The sequence below is a fragment of the Strix aluco genome, chromosome 4 (assembly GCF_031877795.1).
Source record: "Strix aluco isolate bStrAlu1 chromosome 4, bStrAlu1.hap1, whole genome shotgun sequence".
NCBI classification, from domain to species: domain Eukaryota; kingdom Metazoa; phylum Chordata; class Aves; order Strigiformes; family Strigidae; genus Strix; species Strix aluco.
In genome coordinates this window covers 15,141,696-15,164,667 of record NC_133934.1, presented here as the reverse complement: position 1 = coordinate 15,164,667, position 22,972 = coordinate 15,141,696, and the positions used below count along the sequence as shown (strand labels likewise).

Sequence of the window (22,972 nt, the reverse complement as noted above, 5' to 3'; positions counted from 1 at the left end):
GCCGCTCCCCACGCACCAAGAGGGCGAGAAAGGGGCGACAGCCCCCGCGGAAGGGCTGCCCCCGCCCTGTTTCTCCACACACCCGCAGCTCCCGCTCCCTCAGCGTCCACCCCCCCCGCCCTGCGCTTGAGCTCAGCGCGGATTTCCTCCCCTCAGAGCTTCACCCCCGCCTCGCCCGCCCGGCTGGCCCCACCACAACGCCGGTGACCGTCCCCACAACCCCCTCGCCCGCGGCTTCCCCACCGCTCCCGCGCATGCGCCACCACTGCGCAGGCCCCGAGGAGACCCACGCGGGGGAGGGGTCCCGCGCATGCGCAGCCCCGCCCGGCGGCCCCCACCCCGAGGCCGGGCAGAGCCGCCGTGTGGCGCCCGCCGTGGCTCCCCCGCCCGCCCGCTCGCCGCGGCCTGCGCGCAGCTCCCTGCCGGGGCGGGGCCGGCTCCTGCGGCCGCCCCAGCGCAGCCCCCGCCGGGCCCGGCCGAGCCGACGGCATTTCCGGGGGAGGGCGCGGGGCGCGGGCTGGCGGGGAGCGGCGCGGCGCGGCGCGAGCAGAGTTGACTATATATGGTCAAAGGCAGGGGAGAGCGGCGGCCCGCGCGGGCGCTTCCTGGTTCGTGCAGCTGGGCGCCGCGGGGCTGAGGCGGCGGCCGGGAGCGCGAGAGGCCGGTCCGCTGCGCTGCGCGGGGCTGCGCTCGCCGCCCTTCCCAGCCCTTCCTGCCCGGCACCACCGCCCGCCGCGGTAACAAGTGGGCGAAGATGCCGTACGAGATCAGTAAGCCCTTGCGGGGCGGGGGCCGGGAGCGGGGCGAGAGGCCGGGCGCGGGAGGGGGGCCGGGTGGCGGCGGCGCGGCGCCCCGCGGGCTGAGGGGCCGCCGGGAGGCCCTCCGCCGCCGCGGAGCCGGCGTTCCCTCACAGCCCGCTGACAGCAACAAGTGACCGCGCCTGCCGGCAAGGCGTTCGGCAGCTCGGCTGGCGTCCCTGAACGGGCAGAAATAAAACGTTTTCCCACCCCCCCCTCCCCCCTTTCTCCTTTTCACGTAGAAAAAGTGTTCGCCAGCCTCCCGCAGGTTGAACGAGGCGTTTCCAAAATTATCGGAGGTGATCCTAAGGGCAACAATTTTCTGTATACCAATGGAAAATGTGTCGTCATCAGAAACATTGATGTAATGTATCCTGATTTATTTTATTTTGTTGTATAGAGCTTTCGCTAAGTTTCATTTTATTTCCCAGCCCCTCTCCTTTAAAACCCTGTGCTTCATTCCCACTTAGTAATTTCAATTGAGGTCACAGATCAGCAGTAGGGGAATAAGCAGGGTGCATGACTCAGGCATAAAACCATGGGCAGCGGCTGTAAAAACCTGCAGAAAATCTCAGTAATATGTGCAGTTCTCTCCCTCTCTTTGCATAGGATTTATAGACGAGAGTCTGGTATATTCTGGTTGGCCCTGTTTATCTTCTTAAGTATCACTATTATGAAGTTGAGTGTTGTGTTTGCCTAATAAATGAACTCTTCCCTATTTGCTGTATTGGGCCTTTAGCTTGTAAGAGAAGCATGCAGATACTTGCAAACAGTATCTTTAAATGCATTAGTCCGTAGCTTTTTGGTTTTTTTCCTCTGCACTCCAGGAATCAAAACAGTTGTCAGTTGCCTGACTCTGTGGCGAGCTGTCTGCATGTTGAGTTCTCAGCCCGGGTCAACAGGGAACTTTTCTCATCGATTAAATATTAGAATACCCCAGTTAATGTTTTCAGTGGTGTGGAGGTTTGGAGATTTTTTTCTTCTCTGGTGGTAACTAGAGAAATGTTAAGAGAGTTATTTAAATTCTTTTCAAAGATGGCATCCCTTTGAGAAGTACAGAGGAAGCATTACATGTCTAGGCTATTATCTTGCTACTGGTTTTCAAAATACACTTTTCAAAGTAAATGCTTGTTCTTTAGAATATCAAATTCTCCCCTAGATTTACTTTCCTCTCTTACTGCAGATTTGGTCTGCAGTGGGGAGGGCTGCAGGGGAACAGATCATACCTCTGGAATTTTTAGTCTCCACAACAATGGATTTATTTATGGGTGCTTCTGTAAACCACCTTTGTAAACGGAATTGTTGTGAGCTGTTTTCGTGATTTATCTCATCACCCCCACTATATTCAGACATTTCTTCATTGTCATGCAGTAATACAGAAATGCTGTGAATAACTTAATTATTTGCAAATTTCTTGTTAGATACCGGTTTAAATTTACCCACTTAAAACCAAAAATAAGCTTGTGCTTTGGTTTCAATGTCTTGGTATAATGTTGTTGTAATAGTGTTTCACTCCTGGTATCAAGAAAAGTTCAATTTTCTGAAACCAGAAGCCCTAGTTAAACACTGTAATGGCACACAGTGTGATGAGAGAAGAGAGAAAAGCCACTCTGCTTATGTTACAGTTTTTGCCCAAGTTATGGATTGTGACCTCCTCACACTGTCATTAGTGCTCATCTGACCCTATTTTGGGGGTTAAATTGGAAGAAAACAGTTTGCTTTTATCTTCCTGAATCAGATTGCTGAAGATTTGCTCAGTGCAAATGTTAGTCCCAGCGTGAGCCGGAACATAGAGTGCATGGCCCAGTCTGAATACAGATGAAGTGGGATTGTGGGAATTCAAATTTAGAACTGTTTAAACTCTCAAGGGAAGTTGAGAATAGAAGTCATAAATCCTTCAGTTTTATGGTGTAATTCATGCTGGTATGCAAACTTACCTAACTGGCAAGGAGAGTCTGCTACTGTTAATAATTGACAGGTGATGCTCTGCAGACAACTGTAGAATGTGTTGTAGCAGTGACACAAAAACTGACCAAAGCCTGTACTATGGCTTTTGTGTTGGAGAACGTTGCAGTTTGTTCGTAACCCAACATGGAAGTGTCTCTGCTCTTAGGCGAGAGCCATGCCTTCTCTGAATAGTATAGAGGCCTGGATAATAGTTTGCAACAAGCAAATGAAATAGTGGGAGGTCTATGTGTAATCCCTCCATGAACTGTTCTACAATGAGATGGTTGTGCTTTAATTAAAAAAACAGGTCATCAGAATGCAGTGATCACCTGTCTCAAGTCAGAAGTTATCTAGTATTACATAATCAGTGATGAAAATACTCTTCAGGGTTAATGCTTGATCTTTGAGCATGAGCTAGAGACTTCCTTTAACAAGAAAAAATCCTGGAACAGTGCTGGAAGAATACTGTGAGTCAGAAGGACTAGTGATATTTGTAAGGGTTTCATACCTCGTTAATATTTTATTGTCTTCATGGGTCTAAACCTACTTTGAAGCTTGGAACTTCAACTGCTCACTTTCATATGTGGCTCTGGTTTCAGTGTTTGAAATAAGCCACATAAGCTCACTCTTGTTGAATCTAGTATTAGGTACTGCATTTGTCCCAGCTAACAATATATCTTATGCTAAAATCTCTTTACAAGTGGGGTGTTTCTGGGTTTTGATATGAAAGGCATGCAAGTTAAAAAACTGACTTTTCAAGCAGAAATAATGTTATCAAATAAACAGCATTTAAATTGGCAACTCTAACTTATTACCTGTTTTCCTGAATCTATTTACTATATCTTAAATTTGGGAGTCTTTTGTTTAACCCTTTAAGTTAGTCTGTTAAGTGCAGTCTCTCATCTTAGCTTCATGGGCTCTTGGACATTCTTGCTGTAAAATAGCAGCTAATGTATACTGATGTATGCCATTACTGACAAAGCGTGTGGGGGTTTTGAGCTCCCTGAAATTGCAGGTGATGCAGCTATTGCATGGGGAAAATGTTATGTTGTCTTGCTTAGATAAAATCCAGTTGTACACAAAATTGAGAGTGATGTGTATGCTGTAAATGTAGATGATTGTGACTTAAGTAGGGCTGTAATGCACTCAGGTGATGTATAAAAGCAGGAGTGAAAAAGAGCTGCTTCTTGCATGAGTAAGCTGTATTCTGTCTCCTGAGATGTAACAGTGCTGCAATAGCAAGAACTCCTGTGAGCAGGAGACTGTCTGCTTTCTAGCACAGAGCGGGTGTTTTAGTTTTACCTGATTGGATGACTGAGTCATACCATAACATCAGGTGGTTTTCTGGTTTGGTTGAATAAATCTGTATTAATTATATAGTTAAAATGGACTTTTGTTTTGACTGTCGGAGTTAAGTTTATGGAGCTGGAAGATACCTGTTAACTGGTAGAAAAATTTTTGTAAGGAGTAATGTATGTAGCATATATGCACTTTTTGTAAGGAGTACTGTTGTAGCATATATGCACTATATTTGCAAGATGTGCAGAACAGCCTTTTTTTATACAGTTAATTTTAGAGGAGATTTTTGCCTTGATGTCATCCTTTTTTGATTTGTGAGGCACCTCTGTAGTGTAACATTACTGTTCTGCTGAGATACTGAGTTTTATTGTCCAACCTGAAGCATCTGAAAGCATGTTCCAACGCTGAAGAGGTAAAATTGTGATAGAGCGACAGTGAATTTCTCTCAGAATTCCAGTACAACTCTTGATAGTAGGAAGAACATATTTCCCTGTGCTACTCTATTAGCTTTTTAACCAGATTGCAATCGGCAAGAAAGAGCAAGCTTTGCACACCTCATTTGTTACTGAGGGATCTTGAGTACAGGGTGATGATTAACGGCCATGCAATATGGTTAACCATATGCTTAATTTTCATACTCAACTGCAGTAGAACTTTTGGATGTGTTGCAAAGCACAGCTCATGTTTAGTATTCTGCTTGACTAATTGCCTCATCTGGGCCAGCCCCCTTAAAGTCCATTGCTTGGCCTGTTATTTTGGAGAACACTTTTCTACCTTTCAGCAGGTATTGGAGAGGAAAGGGTCACACCAGCTCTAGCTGTTAGAGAAAATACCTTATTTGTTTCAGTTAGAAATTAGTGTGTTGTTTTAGTCATACTGGACAGCAGTGTATTGCCCTTCTCAGTTTTAGACAATAACTCAATTTAAGATGGAAGGAAGGGTGTGAGAGAAGGAGTACAAGGAGAAATCCCGAATTTTATCTTTGAGTGTGTGATTTTACTCCTTTGAAAACCAGGAAATACAACTTAGTAACTTTATTTTCCTTTAAACTAGAATCCTGCAATTGCTGACATCTACACTGAGCATGCCCATCAGGTTGTAGTTGCCAAGTATGCTCCCAGTGGATTCTACATAGCATCTGGAGGTAAGTATCAGTGCGCATGCTGGATGAGATATGTGGACGGAGCTGTTAAAGTGCTTGATGCAAAACTTACTGGCAAAACAGAGTAGTAACGCTTCACGTTTATGTACGAATACACATAGGCAATGTGACATGCTCCAGTGGAATTATGTATAGATGCCTGAGGGAGGAACCATTTCTGTAGTTGTTCCTCTAGCCTGTTTCTAAAGCAGTGAGGTTAGTGACATGCTTGGTCTTTTTAAAATTTATTATTTAAAGGAAAAAGAACCTGAAAATGGACTTGAAGTACTTAGTGTAAAGCATTAAAGAGAATAAATCCTAGTGTAATGAATGACTTGTATATGTGCAGCAGAATAACAGGATTACTGTTTCTCTTTATTAATAAACTTTCATACTTTGGGGGCAGGGGAGGGATTCTAGATCAGTGTGTACTCCTGCCTTTTCCCTCCCCCTTTCTTCCTGACTGAACTTGGCAAGACTTGGCCTGGTTTTTGTTTGGATTTTTTTTTTTTTTACATTTGTTAACCTGAACTAAAAAAGCTTTTTTTGGTAAGTTAGGAGGGAAGGAGGCTGATTCTCAGTTTCTGTATAATGCATGTGAACCAATAGTCTGAGAATGTGTAACATGAATCTCTACAGCATGAATTTCCTGGATTGGTAGCAGAAATAACTATGGTTTTTGATGACTTACAAAGAACTAAACCAACCATTTTTAATAGAAGCTTGCTTCAAATAATTGATCTTTTTTCAGGAGGACTGGTATACAGTTGAAGAATATTGATAAATACAATACTATAACTTCCACTTCTTTAAAATAGTTGTGGTTAATCTATGGAATTTTTTTAAAATATGCTTGCCATTGTCAACTAGAAACACTTCAGAAGCAAGTAATGTGCCCAAATACAGAAATACTCTAAGTAATACATCTGAAAATAAAACCTTTTGAATATGAACTCCTTAAAACGGGAGTCCTGACCCATGCATGGGTCTTAGTAGAATGGGAATTTCTCTCTCAGCAATTTTAAGGGCACAGTTTATATTTTAAAAATGTAAAATGTTCTTTCCTACTTGGCTTCCTGCATATCATAAAGCTGTATTGGAATATGTATCTTTTGAGTACTGAGAAGCTTTAAGGACACTGATAGCACAGCTTTTTTTTTTTTTTGCCCCCCTGCCCCACCCCCCATCTGAAAAGAACCAGAGCCAGGATTTTCTTGGCTCAGTCTTGTGTGTGGACCATATGTCAAATTGAATACCTTCTTAAAATCCAGTTTGCATTCTTTATCCTACAGGCTTGGTGCTCTAGGTCTGTGCTGTACGCAAGCCTCAGAATAACCATCTAATTTGTTCTTGTAGCCTTGTAGATTTTCAGTCCTCTGTAAAAGAACAATAATATATACAGAGCCTGCTCTGTGAAAGTTTTTCATTTGTGATCAGCTTAAGGAAGCTCCTTGCTCCTGGGAGGGAAGTATTCAGCTGACTCTTTTCAGAGGTTGTCTGTCATACCCAAGTAAATGAGTTTACGCTGCAATATTTCCCTTTAAATGACATACAGAAGACAATTTTTATAAATAGTTCTGTGATACTGCTGAGCATGGGGTCTGAAGATAGTATCAGGCTGTTTAAGCTGTTTCTAAGTATAACATGTAAGAGTCATTTCTCTATCTATAAATTTGCATTAGCCATGCAACCTGCATTAATACTTCATGTGCTTGATGAGACAGACCTTTGGCAATATGCTTTGTGGCTTTTATGGTAATTTCTCTTACTGCGACCATAGCAGATGCAGTAATGGGAGATACCACAAAGCTAAAGCTATATGTATCCTGTCTATTAACAGATGAAGCAAACAATTAGATTTTGAAGCCCACATTAAAATTCTGCTTCAATAACAAATTGTCTATGTAAAATGGAGGATTCTGCATCTGTCCTTTTAGAAAAAGTGGAGAATATGTGTCCATGGTTCACGACCAGGTCCCAAAGATACAGGGTTGCTGTATGTTTAAATTGGACTGTACAGATGCACTGATAAACAGTGAACAGAACTCAAAAGCGTTCGGCTGAGGTGGTTTATTCTGAAACGGTGCGTTTTATGAAGGGTCCAGTACACACAGAATTCGCTGTGTGGGTTTCATTAGAGATGTTCTCTACGTGGACAGGTTTACACGATTCCTCTGGTTACAATGCTGCACCACAGTAACTACTCTTGAATAGAAGCAAGCTCTAGGGCTGTGTAATACTGGAAGGAAACAGTGACCAAGGAAGTTTTCATTATATTAAGTCTTAAATTGTTATGACCTGTGCTATGTCTGCTGCTTGTGACATTACCATTTTTGAGTATTCTGTTGGATTCCTTTGTAGTAATCCAGATAGTGTAGGTACCCACATACAACATCAAGTGTGTACATGCTTTTGTATAGAAAAAGTATGCCAATGAGTGTGCATGAATCGAGCTCTATAGGCAGAAATCTTTGTAAGTTTGCATATAACTGGTATTTGTATGCAAAACAGGTTTGCTTTGAAGGTACAAAACTGAATTTTAGTACATCAGCCACTGTCCACCAGATTGCTTTCTTATTGTGGACATAGGGTGGCTTACTTCCCAATGAAGTGTGGGTAAGCCATCTTGTAGCTGCTGGGGACGTGGGCTCGTTTGGGGTGGAGTTTTTTTGTGTGTAACACTTAACGCATACTAGCAGAGTTCCTACCCTCTTACTGTGCAATTTTTTCACCTCTTGTTTGCAAAAGTTGGCTCCATGTGTTGTATTTATTGTTGCATGTCTTGAACTTTAATGTAGGATTAAAAACATAATTCAGTGAGATGGATGTAGTCTTCAGCGTTCCTAAATCAAGTAATTTGTAGTAATTGTAATAGGGTAAGATAATAGGTCCCTACTACAAGTGTTCAGTGTAGCTGAAAATCTGTATCCTGGCAGATTGCTGAGTCATGTGACCGAGTCATGCTGGAACAACAATAGTTATATTCTATTTTATTATGGCAGATGTCTCTGGAAAGCTGAGAATCTGGGATACTACACAGAAGGAACACCTACTGAAGTATGAGTATCAGCCATTTGCAGGAAAAATAAAGGACCTTGCCTGGACTGAAGACAGCAAGAGAATTGCTGTGGTTGGAGAAGGAAGGGAAAAGTGAGTAATTCTTTTGTGTGAGTATATGTATGTATATATACTGTAAGCCTCTGTATTCTAACAAAGCAGGTTCTTTGCAGAAAGCTTTTAATTCTTCAGGGGAAGAAAATCTTGGCTTTTTTTCTGTTTAGACTTCAAGTTGTGCTGTTTTGCTGCAGAATTCTTTATGCAGTGTTAGGCAGCTGTAAAGCTACTTGTAAAATACAGTTCTGTTAAAATCATTCTGTTTAAAATTGTGTGGGGTTTCTTTGTTTTTTAAGAGGTGGGTATTACATTCAATGATAGCTGTTCAGTATGCCTTTTGGTGGATTTTTTTTTTGTCTAAATCTGATAGAGTAGGAAGGGAGAAGCACAAGACAATTCTTCTTCCTTTTCTTTCACCCCTCCCAAATTGGAAGGACATGACTGAATAAGAGTTAAAAAAAATAAAAAAGTGTATCTGAATTTTCTCCCTCAGCAATATGCCCATATTATTAGGCCTTATGGTAATTAAAAGAAAATCACAGCCAGTTGTTCTTGACTGACTAAATGAGATGTCCATTAGTCAGGTTTATATCCTTTCATTAATATTTAAAGACTGACAGATCTTTAAGGTAGAGTCCAGACGAGGTAGCTGTATGCCTAAAGGTCTGAAAAACATGGCATGGTCCTGTTCTGTGACCCCTTGCACCACTTTTTAATCACCATCATGTACTGTGTCCTGATATTTGAGAGACACCTTTTTTTGTCCTCCATCTCTCCCTCCATCCCCACCTGCCCCTGGGTAGATAACTTGCTCTCCTACTTCAAAAAGTCTGCCAGTTTCCTGTTAAGTGGATGTACTTTCAGTCTAGAATTTTGCTGAAGTGATATTGTAGAACCCTTTTTAGTAGTGATGCTCTGGCAGTTTAATGCCACTGTATTGATTATAGTGATTTTTAAGGTGATTTAAAGTAAGAACTGACAAAAATGCTGTTACAACTCTTCTTCCTTCAACTTTTAAGTAATAATAGTTGTAAAAGTGATGGTACCCGATCTAGGCTAAATAATCAGATAAATGATCAGATGTCATTGTTACCTTAGTTTCCTGCATTCTTGTGTAGTGACTAGGCAGATGGAATAATTTACTGCTTGCTTTTATAAACTGACAGTCTTACTGAAGAATATCTTTCAGATCTCTGAATTTTAGAAGCTTTATATGTAAAATTTGCTTGTTTGTCCCCTTCAGAAAATGTCTCCTATTGATTAGATTTTCTCTCCAGAAAGATCTCAAATAATCCTTCCGGGAACTATGATGCATTTGTGTGAGATTAACGAGATGACCTAATTTCGTCTCTCTGAGTGCACTCAAATCTGCTGTTCGCAGATGCTCAAGGAGTTAATCTATGTGTAACTTTTATGAATTGTAGTTATTGTGTGCTTTTCTAACTAGATTTGGAGCAGTGTTCCTGTGGGATAGTGGTTCTTCTGTTGGCGAGATTACTGGGCACAACAAAGTGATCAATAGTGTGGACATTAAACAAACAAGACCGTATCGTCTGGCAACTGGCAGTGATGACAATTGTGCCGCTTTCTTTGAGGGACCGCCATTCAAGTTCAAGTTTACAATAAGTGTGAGTTTAAGTTTAGATGTGGCTCTGTTAAACTGTACAGCAAGTTGACTAAAAGCTTTCCAGCATGCTTGCAGTTCTTGTCACAACTCGCTGTTATAACAAAAGTTCTTAGCTTCCCCTTTTGAGGCACAGTTGTGTCAAGTGGCTTTCTTAAACCCATGTATGAGTATAACTGAAGGCTTGTCTCAGGCCAAGAAAACTGAAATAAATGATTGGTTAAGAAGAAAACCTGAAACACTTTTTCGAATTTTTTTCTTTGGCTCTTCATTCTCTTCCATAACTTAAGTAGGATGTTTCATTGGCCCTTTTGGTGCTTTCTGAGCTCTACTTCCCAGCGCAGACATGCATAGAATTTCTTAATACTCTTCAGGGTGCTTGATTCAAGAAATGTGGTGGTGTGAATTTTCCAATCTGCTTAAGAGTGCTCAAATCTGAAATCCCAGGGCATCTTAGAAAGGGTGAGTGTAGATATTTGAAAGTGTAACTGATTTCTGGGAGGAATGGGGATGTAACTTCTGTGATCAGTTTTCTGTTTCTACATTTCTTTTCACTTTTTGTTTCTTATTCTACTAGTTAAAATTTCTTTATGTAAATGAAACAAAGCCTGGAACTACCACAATTAAAACATTGTTGCTTGAGGCCAAAGAAAATGAAAAGCCAAAAGCTTCTGCAGCTGTTTCTGATGGCAGAAGACATGACTATTGCAGAGATACTGGATATTATTGCAGTAGTAAATTCAAAATGTTTAGTTCTTTATTTTTAAAAACCACAGTTGTAGGCCTTTTATTAAGTATGTGCCTCGTAGTCTTCATACACTGACTTTAGCAAGGATTCCATTCCAGTTCTAGAAAAGGAATTGTTTTGAGCTGTGCAATCCAATGCAATGATGTAGTTGCCTAATATATTTCTGAACTTAAGTTGATACTTGCATTTTGCTAAGCTGGTTCTTTTGGAACTCCAAAGTCTGAGTTGCTTACCAGTGGTGCTTAGACTGGTATGTGATGCAGTCTTCCTTTTAAAGTGATATTTGAGTTGGGATTCTGGTACAGGCTGTTACATGGTTTAGATTAGAGGTTTGAGATATCAGGGAGAAAAAAAGTTGAGTTAAAGTAGGTTAGAAACTGCCTTTCATAATACTAAAAATAGTCTCCTAAATCTCTTTTCATGGGAGCTTTGGCCTCATTGTGGTGCTTCCCTATTTAACGCGTGTTTTCTAGTTAGCATGGTTTGAATAGTCTCCTACTTGTAAACAGTCTATTTGGGGGAACATGCATCAGTCTTGCCTGGTTACTTCACAGAGCTACCACTAATGCAGTCTCCCAGAAGTCAAATTCCAGTAAAATAGTAACTTACTCTTCATGCCAGTATTTTTTACAATCAGAAGATAAAGTACTCTTCTGTGTATAAAACTTACTTGCTCAATGAAGCAAGAGTCAAAATCTGGGGAACGTTGCAGAAGAATTCAGTGACCAGAGGGGAAGAATCCCATGTTTGCATCTAGGCTGCAGCTGAGGGTTTTTTCCTACCTGTCCCTGAAACTGGACACTCATTCACCTGGTATTGGGTTGTTTGACCTACCTCAGTACTGATCTCACAATTTCTTCCCTGGACTGTTCTTGATCCTGTATATGTACTCTGCCTCTTCAGATAGAGGCTAGACCTGCTCTGTAGCAATTCTCTACAGCAGGCATCTCCTGTACAGCTAATTTATGGCTTGCATGTAAGAGCTTCATTGTTACTGGATTATCTTCTATGTGTAAAGGTCTGTTGTTTTGTGTGCTGATTCTTACTTTTTTCCTACAGGACCATACACGGTTTGTGAACTGTGTGAGGTTTTCTCCTGATGGGAACAGATTTGCTACAGCTAGTGCAGATGGCCAGGTAAAAAACAAGGAACTCCTTTTGTAGTTATTTTAGCATGAGAAGATTTTTCTTGTACATTTTGGGAATAGGATTAGTATTGTAAAATCCATGTTGCTTCTTTTTTCATGCGAAGATATAAAGCTGCAGCAACTGACATCAACCAGACTATTCTTACTCTGCTGTTTTTTCCCCCATTCCATCTTCCTAGCATATTACTTCTTACAGGTTATTTTGGCAGAAACATTAGATTTTTGGGTCATGTATGTCCTTGTTATGATACTGAGAAGCCTGGCTGGAATACTGAACTCATAGATAGCCACCCAGCTCCATGTGGACTCCCTGTTGATAAGGGCAGGTTCAGCAATGACACTGTTACCACAGGTAGCTCCTTCTAAGAAGGCAGATTCCCATGTGTGAAGCAACTGCTATCACTGCAGGAGTAAAAAATGTACCATCTTCCAGAATTTCAAATATCAGGATCCAATGTACGAAGTGGCTTACTCTGATTATTTACAATCGTCATCTCATTTGTTTAGTCTTAAGTATTAAACACAGGAATATTTGTGCCTCTTCTTCAAACATCTAGTGTTTGATACACCTGCAAGCATGCCCTGAAACAGAAGAATGATCTGTGCAGTGCAAGTAACAATGTTTCAGTTCTTGCGTTTTTCGTGTTACTGCTTTTTCACTTTAAGTTATATTTCTGTGTGCTCTTTTTAGATTTTTGTCTATGATGGGAAGACTGGAGAGAAAGTCTGTGCTCTTGGTGGAGGCAAAGCTCATGATGGAGGTATTTATGCTGTAAGTATCACTTCATTTGCAAATGGTCCGTACTATTTCATTACCAAGTTCGTGGACTGTGAAGTGTTGCAATAATAAATGCATTTACTATCTTGTGATGATGTTCATTTTTACAGATTAGTTGGAGCCCTGACAGTAGTCAGTTGCTTTCTGCTTCTGGAGATAAAACTGCTAAAATCTGGGATGTTGGTGCTAATTCTGTTGTCAATACTTTTAACATGGGATCAAATGTGTTGGATCAGCAGCTGGGTTGCTTGTGGCAGAAAGACCATTTACTGACTATCTCCCTGTCTGGCTATATCAATTATTTGGACAAGAACAATCCAAATAAACCTTTACGTGTCATAAAGGTAAGTTAAACTTCTGTTGTTGCACCAGTTTCTGCAATAAATGACTCGGTGGTTGAAGTTGTCTAGATGGAATAGTAACTATTGAAAAATGGTTTTGTAAATTGGCATTGCCAGACAAGCCATGAGTGATTGTTGCAAGTCACGTGAATCAAGAAGTTAAAATGTTACGTGCATGATACTGTGCTTTGTGCAAATATATAGGCTGATTTTTTGTTTCAGTTAAGGTTATCAACTGATCTTTCATAGCAGCTTTTAAGTGTTCTTGAGAAGAGAAATACAGCATAGATAGAACAAGACATCGCTGGTAGTGTTCCACCAGAGCTAGTGTGTTGTGAACAAGGTGACTAGGGTTACTGTGCAAGCGAGCTTTAATTTTAGGATTTAAAGAGTTCGCTGACACAGCACTCTCATGGGAACTTACATTTTTACATGAACTAGAAACAGATGTCCCAGATTCTTGCTATTGCTGCTATAATTCTGGCAGTTGCTGTGAGTACATGGCCATACTTAGTCCTCTTCCCTGAATCATAAAGTACCTGAAAAGCAAACTTTGTTGATGAAAAGACCATGAAAGTATTTTGGCCCAGCTGGCTAATAAGGATATTTATGGTGCTTATTCCTTCTCTTCAAGGAGTAGTACATGGAAATAGCAGTGCTGCAACAGTGAAATGACTGCACCGTTACTGATTTGTATTCTGGGTGACTTTTAATGATTGCCAATAAAAATGTTGTGTTATTTTCTGAATAACCTGTAATTCTTCTCAAATAGGTTTGATTTATGTATGTGTTAGATGAAAAATTGCCTATCGATAATTACTATTTGTGTCCCATTCACAGGGTCATAGTAAATCAATTCAGTGTCTTACGGTGCATAAAAATGGTGGAAAGTCCTATATTTACTCTGGAAGTAATGATGGTCATATTAATATCCTTTGAATGATAGTGACATTTGTTCTAGCCTTACAGTCTGAGAGAGGTCATTATGAGGAGGAAAAAAGCCTTTGCCAAAGACACAAACATGTTTATTGGACACAAGTGAATATTTTATGTCTGAAGAAGATTTATTTTGCTTATTTTACTGGTTGCCTTTACACTTGCCTGCTAAATATAAGCCAGTTCTTAATTTCCAGTTGTCACTTCTTTGTGGTAGATAGATTGTTAGTATGGAAGAGTAAATATATAAATTAGCCTCTTGTAACTTTCCTTGTATTCTGTCATACATGCAAAATATGTATTGCTGTTTCTTGCTGTTACATGCAGTATATGGGTAGATGTGCTGAAAGTCATGTATCTCATTTTTTCAGATGTTCAGGGTAAGAGATAAATTCTTGTTGACCTGTCTCTGACCCATTAACATGCATTTCTCTTTACAGTTGTGTTTTTCCCACTTGTATTAAGGTGTGTTTTTGAAGTTCTGTGACACATTGTGTTCTTTATTTGGAATCCCAAATGTCATTAGGCTTTCTCGCTACTGAAAAGAACTTGTACTTCTTTTGAGACACTAATACAGTCCTGTTAGTTTCTAGAGGAAAACCCTGGGAATGCAGTCTGGTTCACAAAGGACATATTAAAGAGTGAGGTTTGGGACATGTTCAGCTACAAGGCTGTTGGCTTTTCTTCAGCGTTCTGAAGCTTAAATAAAACTGCAGTCCTTCATTCTGCCTGCTATTAAAATGGTGGCACATTGGCATAAACTGTTAACAAAGATAGGACTTGTTTCTTTACAAACCTGTAGTATAGTGTTAATAGTTCAAACTGATGGTAACATACAACATCAGGGAAGGCCAATGTTGCAGGACATGTAACTATCATAGAATGGTTTGGGTTGGAAGGGACCTTAAAGTTCCAACCCCCCTGCCATGGGCAGAAACACCTTCCCAGTCCCTGCCTTTGCCTCTGTGTCTTGGGTGATGTGGCTGGAGCACTTGTTGGTGAAGACTGAGGTGAAAAAGTCATGAGTGCCTCAGCCTTCTCCATATCCCAGGTAATAAGGTCTTCTGTTTCCTTCTGGAGAGGACCCACATTTTCCCTAGTCTTCCTTTTATCACTGATGTACCTATAGAAGCTTTTCTTGTTGCCCTTGACATTCCTGGCCGGATTTAATACTATCAGGGCTTTGCCCTTCCTAACCTAATCCCTGGCTGCTCGGACAGTTTCTCTGTATTCCTCCCAGGCTGTCTGCCCTTGCTTCCACCCTCTGTAGTCCTCCTTTTTGTATTTGAGCTTTGCCAGGAGGTCCTTGTTCATCCATGCAGGCCTCTTGGTGTTTTCACTTGACTACTTCTTTGTTGGGATATATTGCTCCTGAGCTTGGAGGAGGTGATCCCTGAATAGTAACCAGCTTTCTTGGGCCCCTCTTCACTCCAGAGCTTTATCCAATGGTACTCTGCCAAGCAGATCCCTGAAGAGGCCAAAGTCTGCTCTCCTGAAGTCCAGGGTAGCAAGCTTGCTGTGCACCCTTCTTGCTGCTCTAAGGATCTTGAACTCCACCATTTCCTGGTCACTGCAGCCAAGGCTGCCCTTGAGATTCACACTCCCCTCCAGCCCCTCCTTGTTGATTAGAACAAGGTCCAGCATAGCACCTCTCCTTGTTGACTTCTCTATCACAGGACCAGGGCTTGTGAACATACTGTCTGGCTATAGAGGGCTTCGTCTGCTTGATCTTCCTGGTCAGGTGGCCTGTAGCAGACCCCCACTATAATGTGTCCTGTCCCTGCCTTCCCTTTAATCCTGACCCACAAGCTCTTGGTCGGCTCCTCATCCATCCCCAGACAGAGCTCCGTGCACTCCAGCTGCTCACTGACATAGAGGGTGACCCCCCCACCTCCCCGTCTCCCCTGCCTGTCCTTCCTGAAGAGCCTGTATCCTTCCATTCCAACACTCCAGTCACAGGAGCCATCCCACCACGTCTCTCTCTCCGTGACGCCAATAAGATCGTAGCCCTGCAGTCATGCGCACGTCTCTAACTCTTCTTCTTCATTCCCCATGCTACGTCCATTTGCATAGAGGCATTTCAGTTGGGTCCCTGATGAAGCTGACTTACTGGCTGGAATTCCTTTGTGCTGCTCTTCAGGTGCTCTCCTGCTGACCTGTGACCCCTCTCCAGGCTCTGGGCATCTGTTGCTGGCACTGGCATCAAGCTGGTAGGAGTGGGATGGATTGAGGTTCCCCAGCAACTTTAATTTAAAGCCCTCTTCACCAGCTTGGCAAGCCTGTGACCAAAGATGCTCTTCCCCTTCTCTGACAGATGGACCCCATCAGCCCCCAGCAGACAAGGTTTCTCAAAGCGAGTCCCATGGTCTAAGTAGCCAAACCCCTGGCTGTGGCACCAGTCCCGTAACCAACTGTTGATTTGCCAGATTCGACTGGCCCTTTCAAACCCCTTCCCTTTGAACAGGAGGACTGATGAAAAAGCTACTGCGCTCCAGAGTCCCTTACCACCGTTCCCAGAGCTCTGTAGTCCTTGATACTCCTCAGACTGCTCCTGGTTGTATCACTGGTGCCCACATAAAACAACAGCAGTGGATAATGGTATAACTATGTAGCAACTATAATTCTTTAAAAACTATTTCCTATTCTCAGACCTAATGCTCATTGTTCCAGTATTTGCTACTGTTTGTGGTAGGTCATTTAGCTCATTACAGAACATCAGAGGTTCCTTTAATAAATATTTTGAAGGTTTGAGGTTGGTTGAACCCTGGTGCGGGTTGCCCAGGGAGCTTGTAGAGTCTCCATCTCTAGAGTTACTCAAAACCCAACGGAATGGGTGGCCTGTTGTAGCTGATGCTGATTTGAGCAGTGGGTTGGACCAAACAATCTCAGGAGGTCCCTTCTAACCTTAGCTATTCTGTCAGTTATTTAACTTTTTTATGATGCTGTATCTGACTGCACCAATACCTTCAAATGTTCCTTAATTCTATTATGCACATTACTGGGATTCTGAAACTGGAGAGAATGATGGTTTTTCTGGGAAAGGCCATACAAACCAGGTTTCTAGAATGGCAGTGGATGAAATGGATCAGCTGGTCACCTGCAGTATGGATGACACTGTGCGCTATACCAACCTTAGCAAGAGGGATTACAGGTTAGTTAAAATGTTGCCTTTTATTGTAGCATTGCAGCCCTAATTATTTTACAGCAAGAATTTTGTTGATCTATATGGTAAAGAATTTTATGCTGCAATTTATTCGAGTTTTAAGTTACCATGGAAACTGTAGAAATAATTGCTGTACCAACCTTGCATTTTTCTGTGACAAGAAGAAATGCATCCCAGACTTCTCAATTTGTCTCATCCCTTCCACAGGTTAGAGAGGTATCTGCCTTGTATTGGGTGGCTTAGGGGACTGTGGGAAGGGTGACTGTTTTATGATCAGAAATATCCAGGAATATTGGTAATAAATGTGGTTAGGAGGGGTGGGACCCAGCTGTTTCTTCATGGAAAACACAATCAAAGCAAAAAACTTCAAGGAATCCTATTAAGATCACCTAGTTTGTTTAAATAATTAGACGCTAGTGTAGTAACACTGACTTCTACTTTGAAGGTGTACTACCTGATCAAGATACTAATGGTTTAAACAGTAAACAGGAGGAAACTTTGCAGATTATTTAAAAAACAACTATGCATGTTCTTGGTCATTAATGGGTGATTATTTGAATAGGCAGTTTTAAATAATGGTAGGCATGGAATAATTTTTTTCTGCTTTGTCTTTTCCTGCTTCTCCACCTTCACACACCTTCATCCAGTGGCCAGGATGCTGTGAAAATGGATGTTCAACCAAAATGTTTAGCTGTGGGTCCTGGTGGTTATACTGTAGTTCTATGCATTGGACAAGTAAGTATTAACTTGTGGATTATCAACGCAATTGCTCTGTTAATAATGCCATGTGTGGTAACATGATGGTTTCTGACAAACCTGTTTAGTGTGAGATTGCCTTCACATCTGCAGAATTTCCTAATAAGAGCTATCGGGAACATAATTAAGCAGGATACTTGATAGGGTTGTCTTTTTACATCTTGTAACAATCTGACAGTCTTACATATAGATTTAAATTTCATGTGGTCCCTCGTGTGGCTTCATCTGACTTTGTTATCAGTACAGCTTTGTGCTGGAAGGCTACACCAGTCTGAATCATGCTCTTGCCTGATCTGTTCAGTGATGTGATTTTGGGGAAAGGATGTCTTGGTCCTGCTGGTTTTTTTCAGTACTATTCAGATCATGCAAAACCAGAAAGATTGCACCAGGGTTATCCTGTATCAAAGCATGCTTAACTTCTAATGATTTATGCCTTCCGTGTGGATGCCAGTTTTATGCTTGGGATCTTCATTAGTGTTGTCCAAACTTGTTTTCTATGTGAGTTGTAATTCCAGTTGTCCGGTAGAGAACTGGTTAGGAAATAGCCCCTAAAATTTAACATCGTAGTGTTCATTTGCTACTAATTTGGTCCTGGCTCCCTTCCTTTAACAGTGAATCAGGAAGGTAGTTGAGCATTGCTAAAAAAACTGTTTTGTCCATGTTTGTTTCATGTTCAAACCAAGTGAGGTGAAGCTGAAAGCAGTAGAGCATGCCCTGCACTACCTAATGTAGAGCACGTGAGTACTCCCGTATAGCAGATTAGTTAGTCAGTGCACAGAGGCATTATTTTTTTTAAAGAATAAAACTGTTTCCTTAAGATCAGAATATAGTAAACTTCTGAGCAACTGGAGTGGATTTTTATTTATGACTAAGCAATGTGGCTTAGTCATAGTTTTGTGTTAGGCACTTTGAAGAAGGGTCTTAGTTTCTGGTTTTCTATTTACAGATTGTCTTGATGAAAGATAAGAAAAAATGTTTTGCAATTGATGACCTTGGCTATGAGCCAGAAGCTGTAGCCATTCACCCGGGAGGAGGTACAGCAGCAGTGGGAGGAGCGGTAAGGTTGCACTTGCTAAAACTGTACTATTTTGAACAAGTGGAACTAGTAACAGAAGCATTTAACAGTAGTAGGTATGTTGCATTGAGAAGTAATTGTGGCAGTTTGTAACAACAGCAGTGTTATAACAAGTAAGCTATGTGTAATGGGTATTCCTGGACTTTCATTCCCCAGGTTCTCCACCATTGTGACCTAATGTCTATTTCATTTTTTTGTCTTGTATTTACTGGTTTTAAATGTCATTGTTTTTACCCAGTGTATGCTTGAAGTAGGCAAATTCTAGAAATCATGTCTGTATTCTAGACTTGATGGATTGTAGTCAGCATAAATGACAGGTTCTTTAGACTATTTCTTAATATAAGTGCTACCAGATAGAATTGATGCAGAAAGTTTCCGAAACTCAGTAAGCCTTCCTCTTTCTATTGTAAAGTGATTTTTTTATACCTCCCCTCTTCTTCATTAATAATTTGCAGGATGGGAATGTCCATTTGTATTCAATCCAAGGAACCTCTTTGAAAAATGATGATAAATCTTTGGAAGCTAAAGGTCCTGTTACTGACCTGGCATATTCTCACGATGGTGCCTTTCTCGCAGTCTGTGATGCAAACAAAGTTGTCACTGTCTTTAGTGTCACTGATGGCTATGCGGTAAGAGTTGTATCAGGAGTTTTGTTTGTTTAAAAACAAACTGACTGGTATCTCATGTCTAAATCTGTTGTGGTGAAATATAGTGTAGCTGGTGAGACTTTAATTGTTAAATCATTGATGTATATTTGGTGTTGCTGTGACTGTTTATTTGGTGTTTTGAGTTAGTGTCGCTTTTCACAGCAGCCTATGTGATGACTCCAGATCATAAGAATAGGTGAGGAAATGCACGGCATAGGTTGGCTACTGGGAAAACACTTAAACCCATCTAATAACAAACACATAGTTAAATGGGGGAGGGGTTGGATTTCCAGTGGCTAGCAGCAGTTAAATACAAAAGATTACAAAGTATGCAGGTTCCTTACTGGGATCAGCTGAATCACTACTGTGTTGGGTTTTTTTAAAGGAAAAAAAGTCAGCAAAATACATGCATGCCTGGTGGAGAATTTGTGTGCGTTTTTGTGAAGTGGACAAGAGTGCAGGCTCAGTTTTGTGCAGTACAATAAAATTTAATGAAGTACATAAAGCAGACTTGGCAATAAAATTATGCTGTCTGTGGCACACAGTTCCATGGTAAGAACTAAGCAATGAAAGGGATACATTAGGGCAGGGAATCTTGCTTTATCCTTCAATCTAGTGTCTTTTAACCAAGAACCGAAAAATGGGCAAGTTGCACTTTTCAGCTGAACAGTCAATATGTGTATCAGCCTGTAAAGTCATTAAGCTTTGACTGAAACCACACTGAAGTGAAAAATGCAGTATGGCATTCCACAAAAACGTTTCATTTTCCAAGTAAAAATTGAAAGCATTTTGCTTTTAGAAACATCTGTGGGGTTATTTTAAAAAGCTTCTAAGCAAGAAGTGGTGTGTTTTATATGCACTTTACTGATCCAGTCTGATTCACAGAAAAAGTCTCAGCGATTTTTACAAAAGATTTGGATTTTACTGGCCTGATAAGTGTTTAAATAAATGGCATAAAATGAAGCCACCACTTGGTTTATTTAGGGCATCCATCTGCACCCGAGATGTACGTTGTCTGGAGTTTTGCAGTAGCTTATTGTGATGCTACACAAAAAAAGCCAGCGATTTCCTGAAGTAGCTTAAATTAATGAAATAACACTGTGTCTCTGACTTTCAAATAGGAACATAATGTCTTTTATGGACACCATGCAAAAATTGTTTGTATTGCCTGGTCACCAGACAATGAACACTTTGCTTCTGGAGGCATGGACATGATGGTGTATGTTTGGACTGTAAGTGATCCAGAGACCAGAGTCAAGATACCAGGTATATTTCCTTCAAAATCTTACTTTTGAAAGTTGCTAGTAGTTCTTGAAATCCAACACAGTACCTGTTTTCTAGAACTGATGGTAGGCAGGCTTTGAATATTTCCAAACTAATTTAACCTTTATGTTAATCTCTAGCTACAATAGCCAGAACTCTTCCGTTATTTGTATGTTAATGTTATTTTGTAGTCACTTTTAAAAACAGTACTAGTATTTAACGCAGCTGAAAAATCACATTTGGAATATGTGCTAAAGTTATTTTGTCAACCTGACCTTCCTAAGTCTTTCTGTTGTTTTGCACTGCTATACAGATGCTCACAGACTACATCATGTAAGCGGCTTGGCATGGTTGGATGAACATACTCTGGTAACAACATCCCATGATGCTTCTGTCAAAGAGTGGTCTATCTCCTACAATTGAAATAAGCCCTCTCTTTGGAAGGACCTAATCAGGGACTAGAACTACTGCAGTGGAACATAGCATTTCTCTTAAAGAATCTGTATTGGCCTCTGGGTCTGCTATTCATATCCTCATATCTTTACAGGGTGTTCATATCTGTAATTAAATGTACTTTGAAAGCTTTAGCCAGTAACAGTTTGCACATGAAGAGCACTTAAATTATGTCTGGAGCTTAACCTTTGTGCTGAACATTCCAGAGGCAACAGCCGATCGAGTTGGTGTGAAAGATTCAGGCGTGAAAGATTCAAACTCAATCAGTTGTTCTTTTCTAACCAAGAAACATGAGACTGTACAGCATGAGAGTAATACTTCTCATTTTTTCTAATTACAGAACATTTCTGTACTAACGGTCATAGTAAGAGTATTTAGTTGTGATCTGAAACCAATCAAGCTGTGTGCAGCTACTGTATATTGCTTTGCTTCTCTGTACTGCACCAAACTGTTGCCTCAGATTTTCTCCTCCAGATAACAAAATGGGGTACATACATAATAAACTTTTTATGTATTTCATGTCAAAGCTTTGTGGTTTATTTTAAGGTGGAAGTGTGGGGTTTTGATGTATTTACTGTTGTGGGTATAATGTTTACAAATAATCGTTGTGGCAACCTCTTGCTTCAGAAACACATTTGTTACTTTCATGAATTAAGAATGTCTGGTCATTTCAATGTCAGAATTATTTCTGTTTCAAAGATTAAAGATATTTTCTGTTTGAAGGAGGAGAAGCATGTTATTGTTTAAAGAAATGCAGTACTTCTACTACCTTTTTGAAAATACAGGAATTAAAGTGAAGCATTGTTACGACTTGAAGTGATTTTTGAGAAGATAGTGTTTGCTGAGTAAGTTTTATGCCTTTGCATGTGCAGAACACTTGTATGGAAGCTGTTATCTAATGTGAACAGATCACTATCTTGTGTTTAGTTCCCTTCTCACGCTCTACAACACATTTAAGTGATTTGAAGCTAACAGTCCAGCAAGGGTGGAGGAGGACAATGATGCAAAGTAGTAGGAAGACTTGTTATCATCTCTAGTGGCCAAAAGAAGTTGCTGTTGGAAGACTTTAAAAAAAAAAATTTTCTCTGCTAAGTCTTTACCACCACCCCCCTCCAGTGCTCTTTGGTTTTTATGAAGCTTTCCTTTCTGTGTGGACTTGTGTGTTGTTTTTTTACCAATCATATTTCTAATGACACTAATTATACAGCAAATAAAACGCTTTTGCTGCTTCTCATACTGTGGACCATTCTCAATTGCTGAAAAAATGCCTGTCAAAAATGACTTGGTGAAACATCTTTTTTAAAAGGAAAAATGTTGATTTCTTTTTAGGAGTGGTGGTCAGATGTCCTCTGACATGCAAACCACATATACATTAGAACAGGTTTTACCTAAGAAGCAGAATATTTTGCATCATGGTTTCTTTGTGCTTACTGCATCTCTCCATTAGCAATTTTGCATGTCTGTTTATTAATGATGCAAGGAGAAGTTTTGGAAAAGGGCATGTTTGAAATTAGGCACAAGATCCAAATGAACAAGATTTCTCAGTGTCTATCCCCTAAAACTTGTCCTGCTATTGCTTGTTGTGCCAGTCCCTGTGCGATACATCTATTGTTCTCCAAGTCTGATCTGGAGGAGTTGCTATTGTATCTGCTCAGTGGGTTCATGTTGTAGTTGAATCTGTCATTTAAGTAATGATAAAAGAGGAGGGAGGGGAGTAAAGTTATGCAGATATCTCGGGCAAA

At 40.8% G+C, this 22,972-nt stretch overlaps 1 protein-coding gene across 1 annotated transcript; it reads left to right on the top strand.

The window, feature by feature from the left end:
- Positions 1 to 498: 498 nt before the first annotated feature.
- On the top strand, positions 499 to 22,040 carry WDR1 (WD repeat domain 1). The gene is made up of 15 exons (XM_074822134.1): positions 499 to 770; positions 1,040 to 1,161; positions 5,097 to 5,187; positions 8,187 to 8,334; positions 9,746 to 9,926; positions 11,730 to 11,807; positions 12,510 to 12,590; positions 12,707 to 12,940; positions 13,778 to 13,867; positions 16,870 to 17,024; positions 17,684 to 17,771; positions 18,739 to 18,849; positions 19,323 to 19,496; positions 20,636 to 20,780; positions 21,091 to 22,040. The coding sequence occupies exons 1-15, from the start codon at positions 755 to 757 to the stop codon at positions 21,198 to 21,200; spliced, it is 1,824 nt and encodes a 607-aa protein (XP_074678235.1). The 5' UTR covers positions 499 to 754; the 3' UTR covers positions 21,201 to 22,040.
- Positions 22,041 to 22,972: the final 932 nt, after the last annotated feature.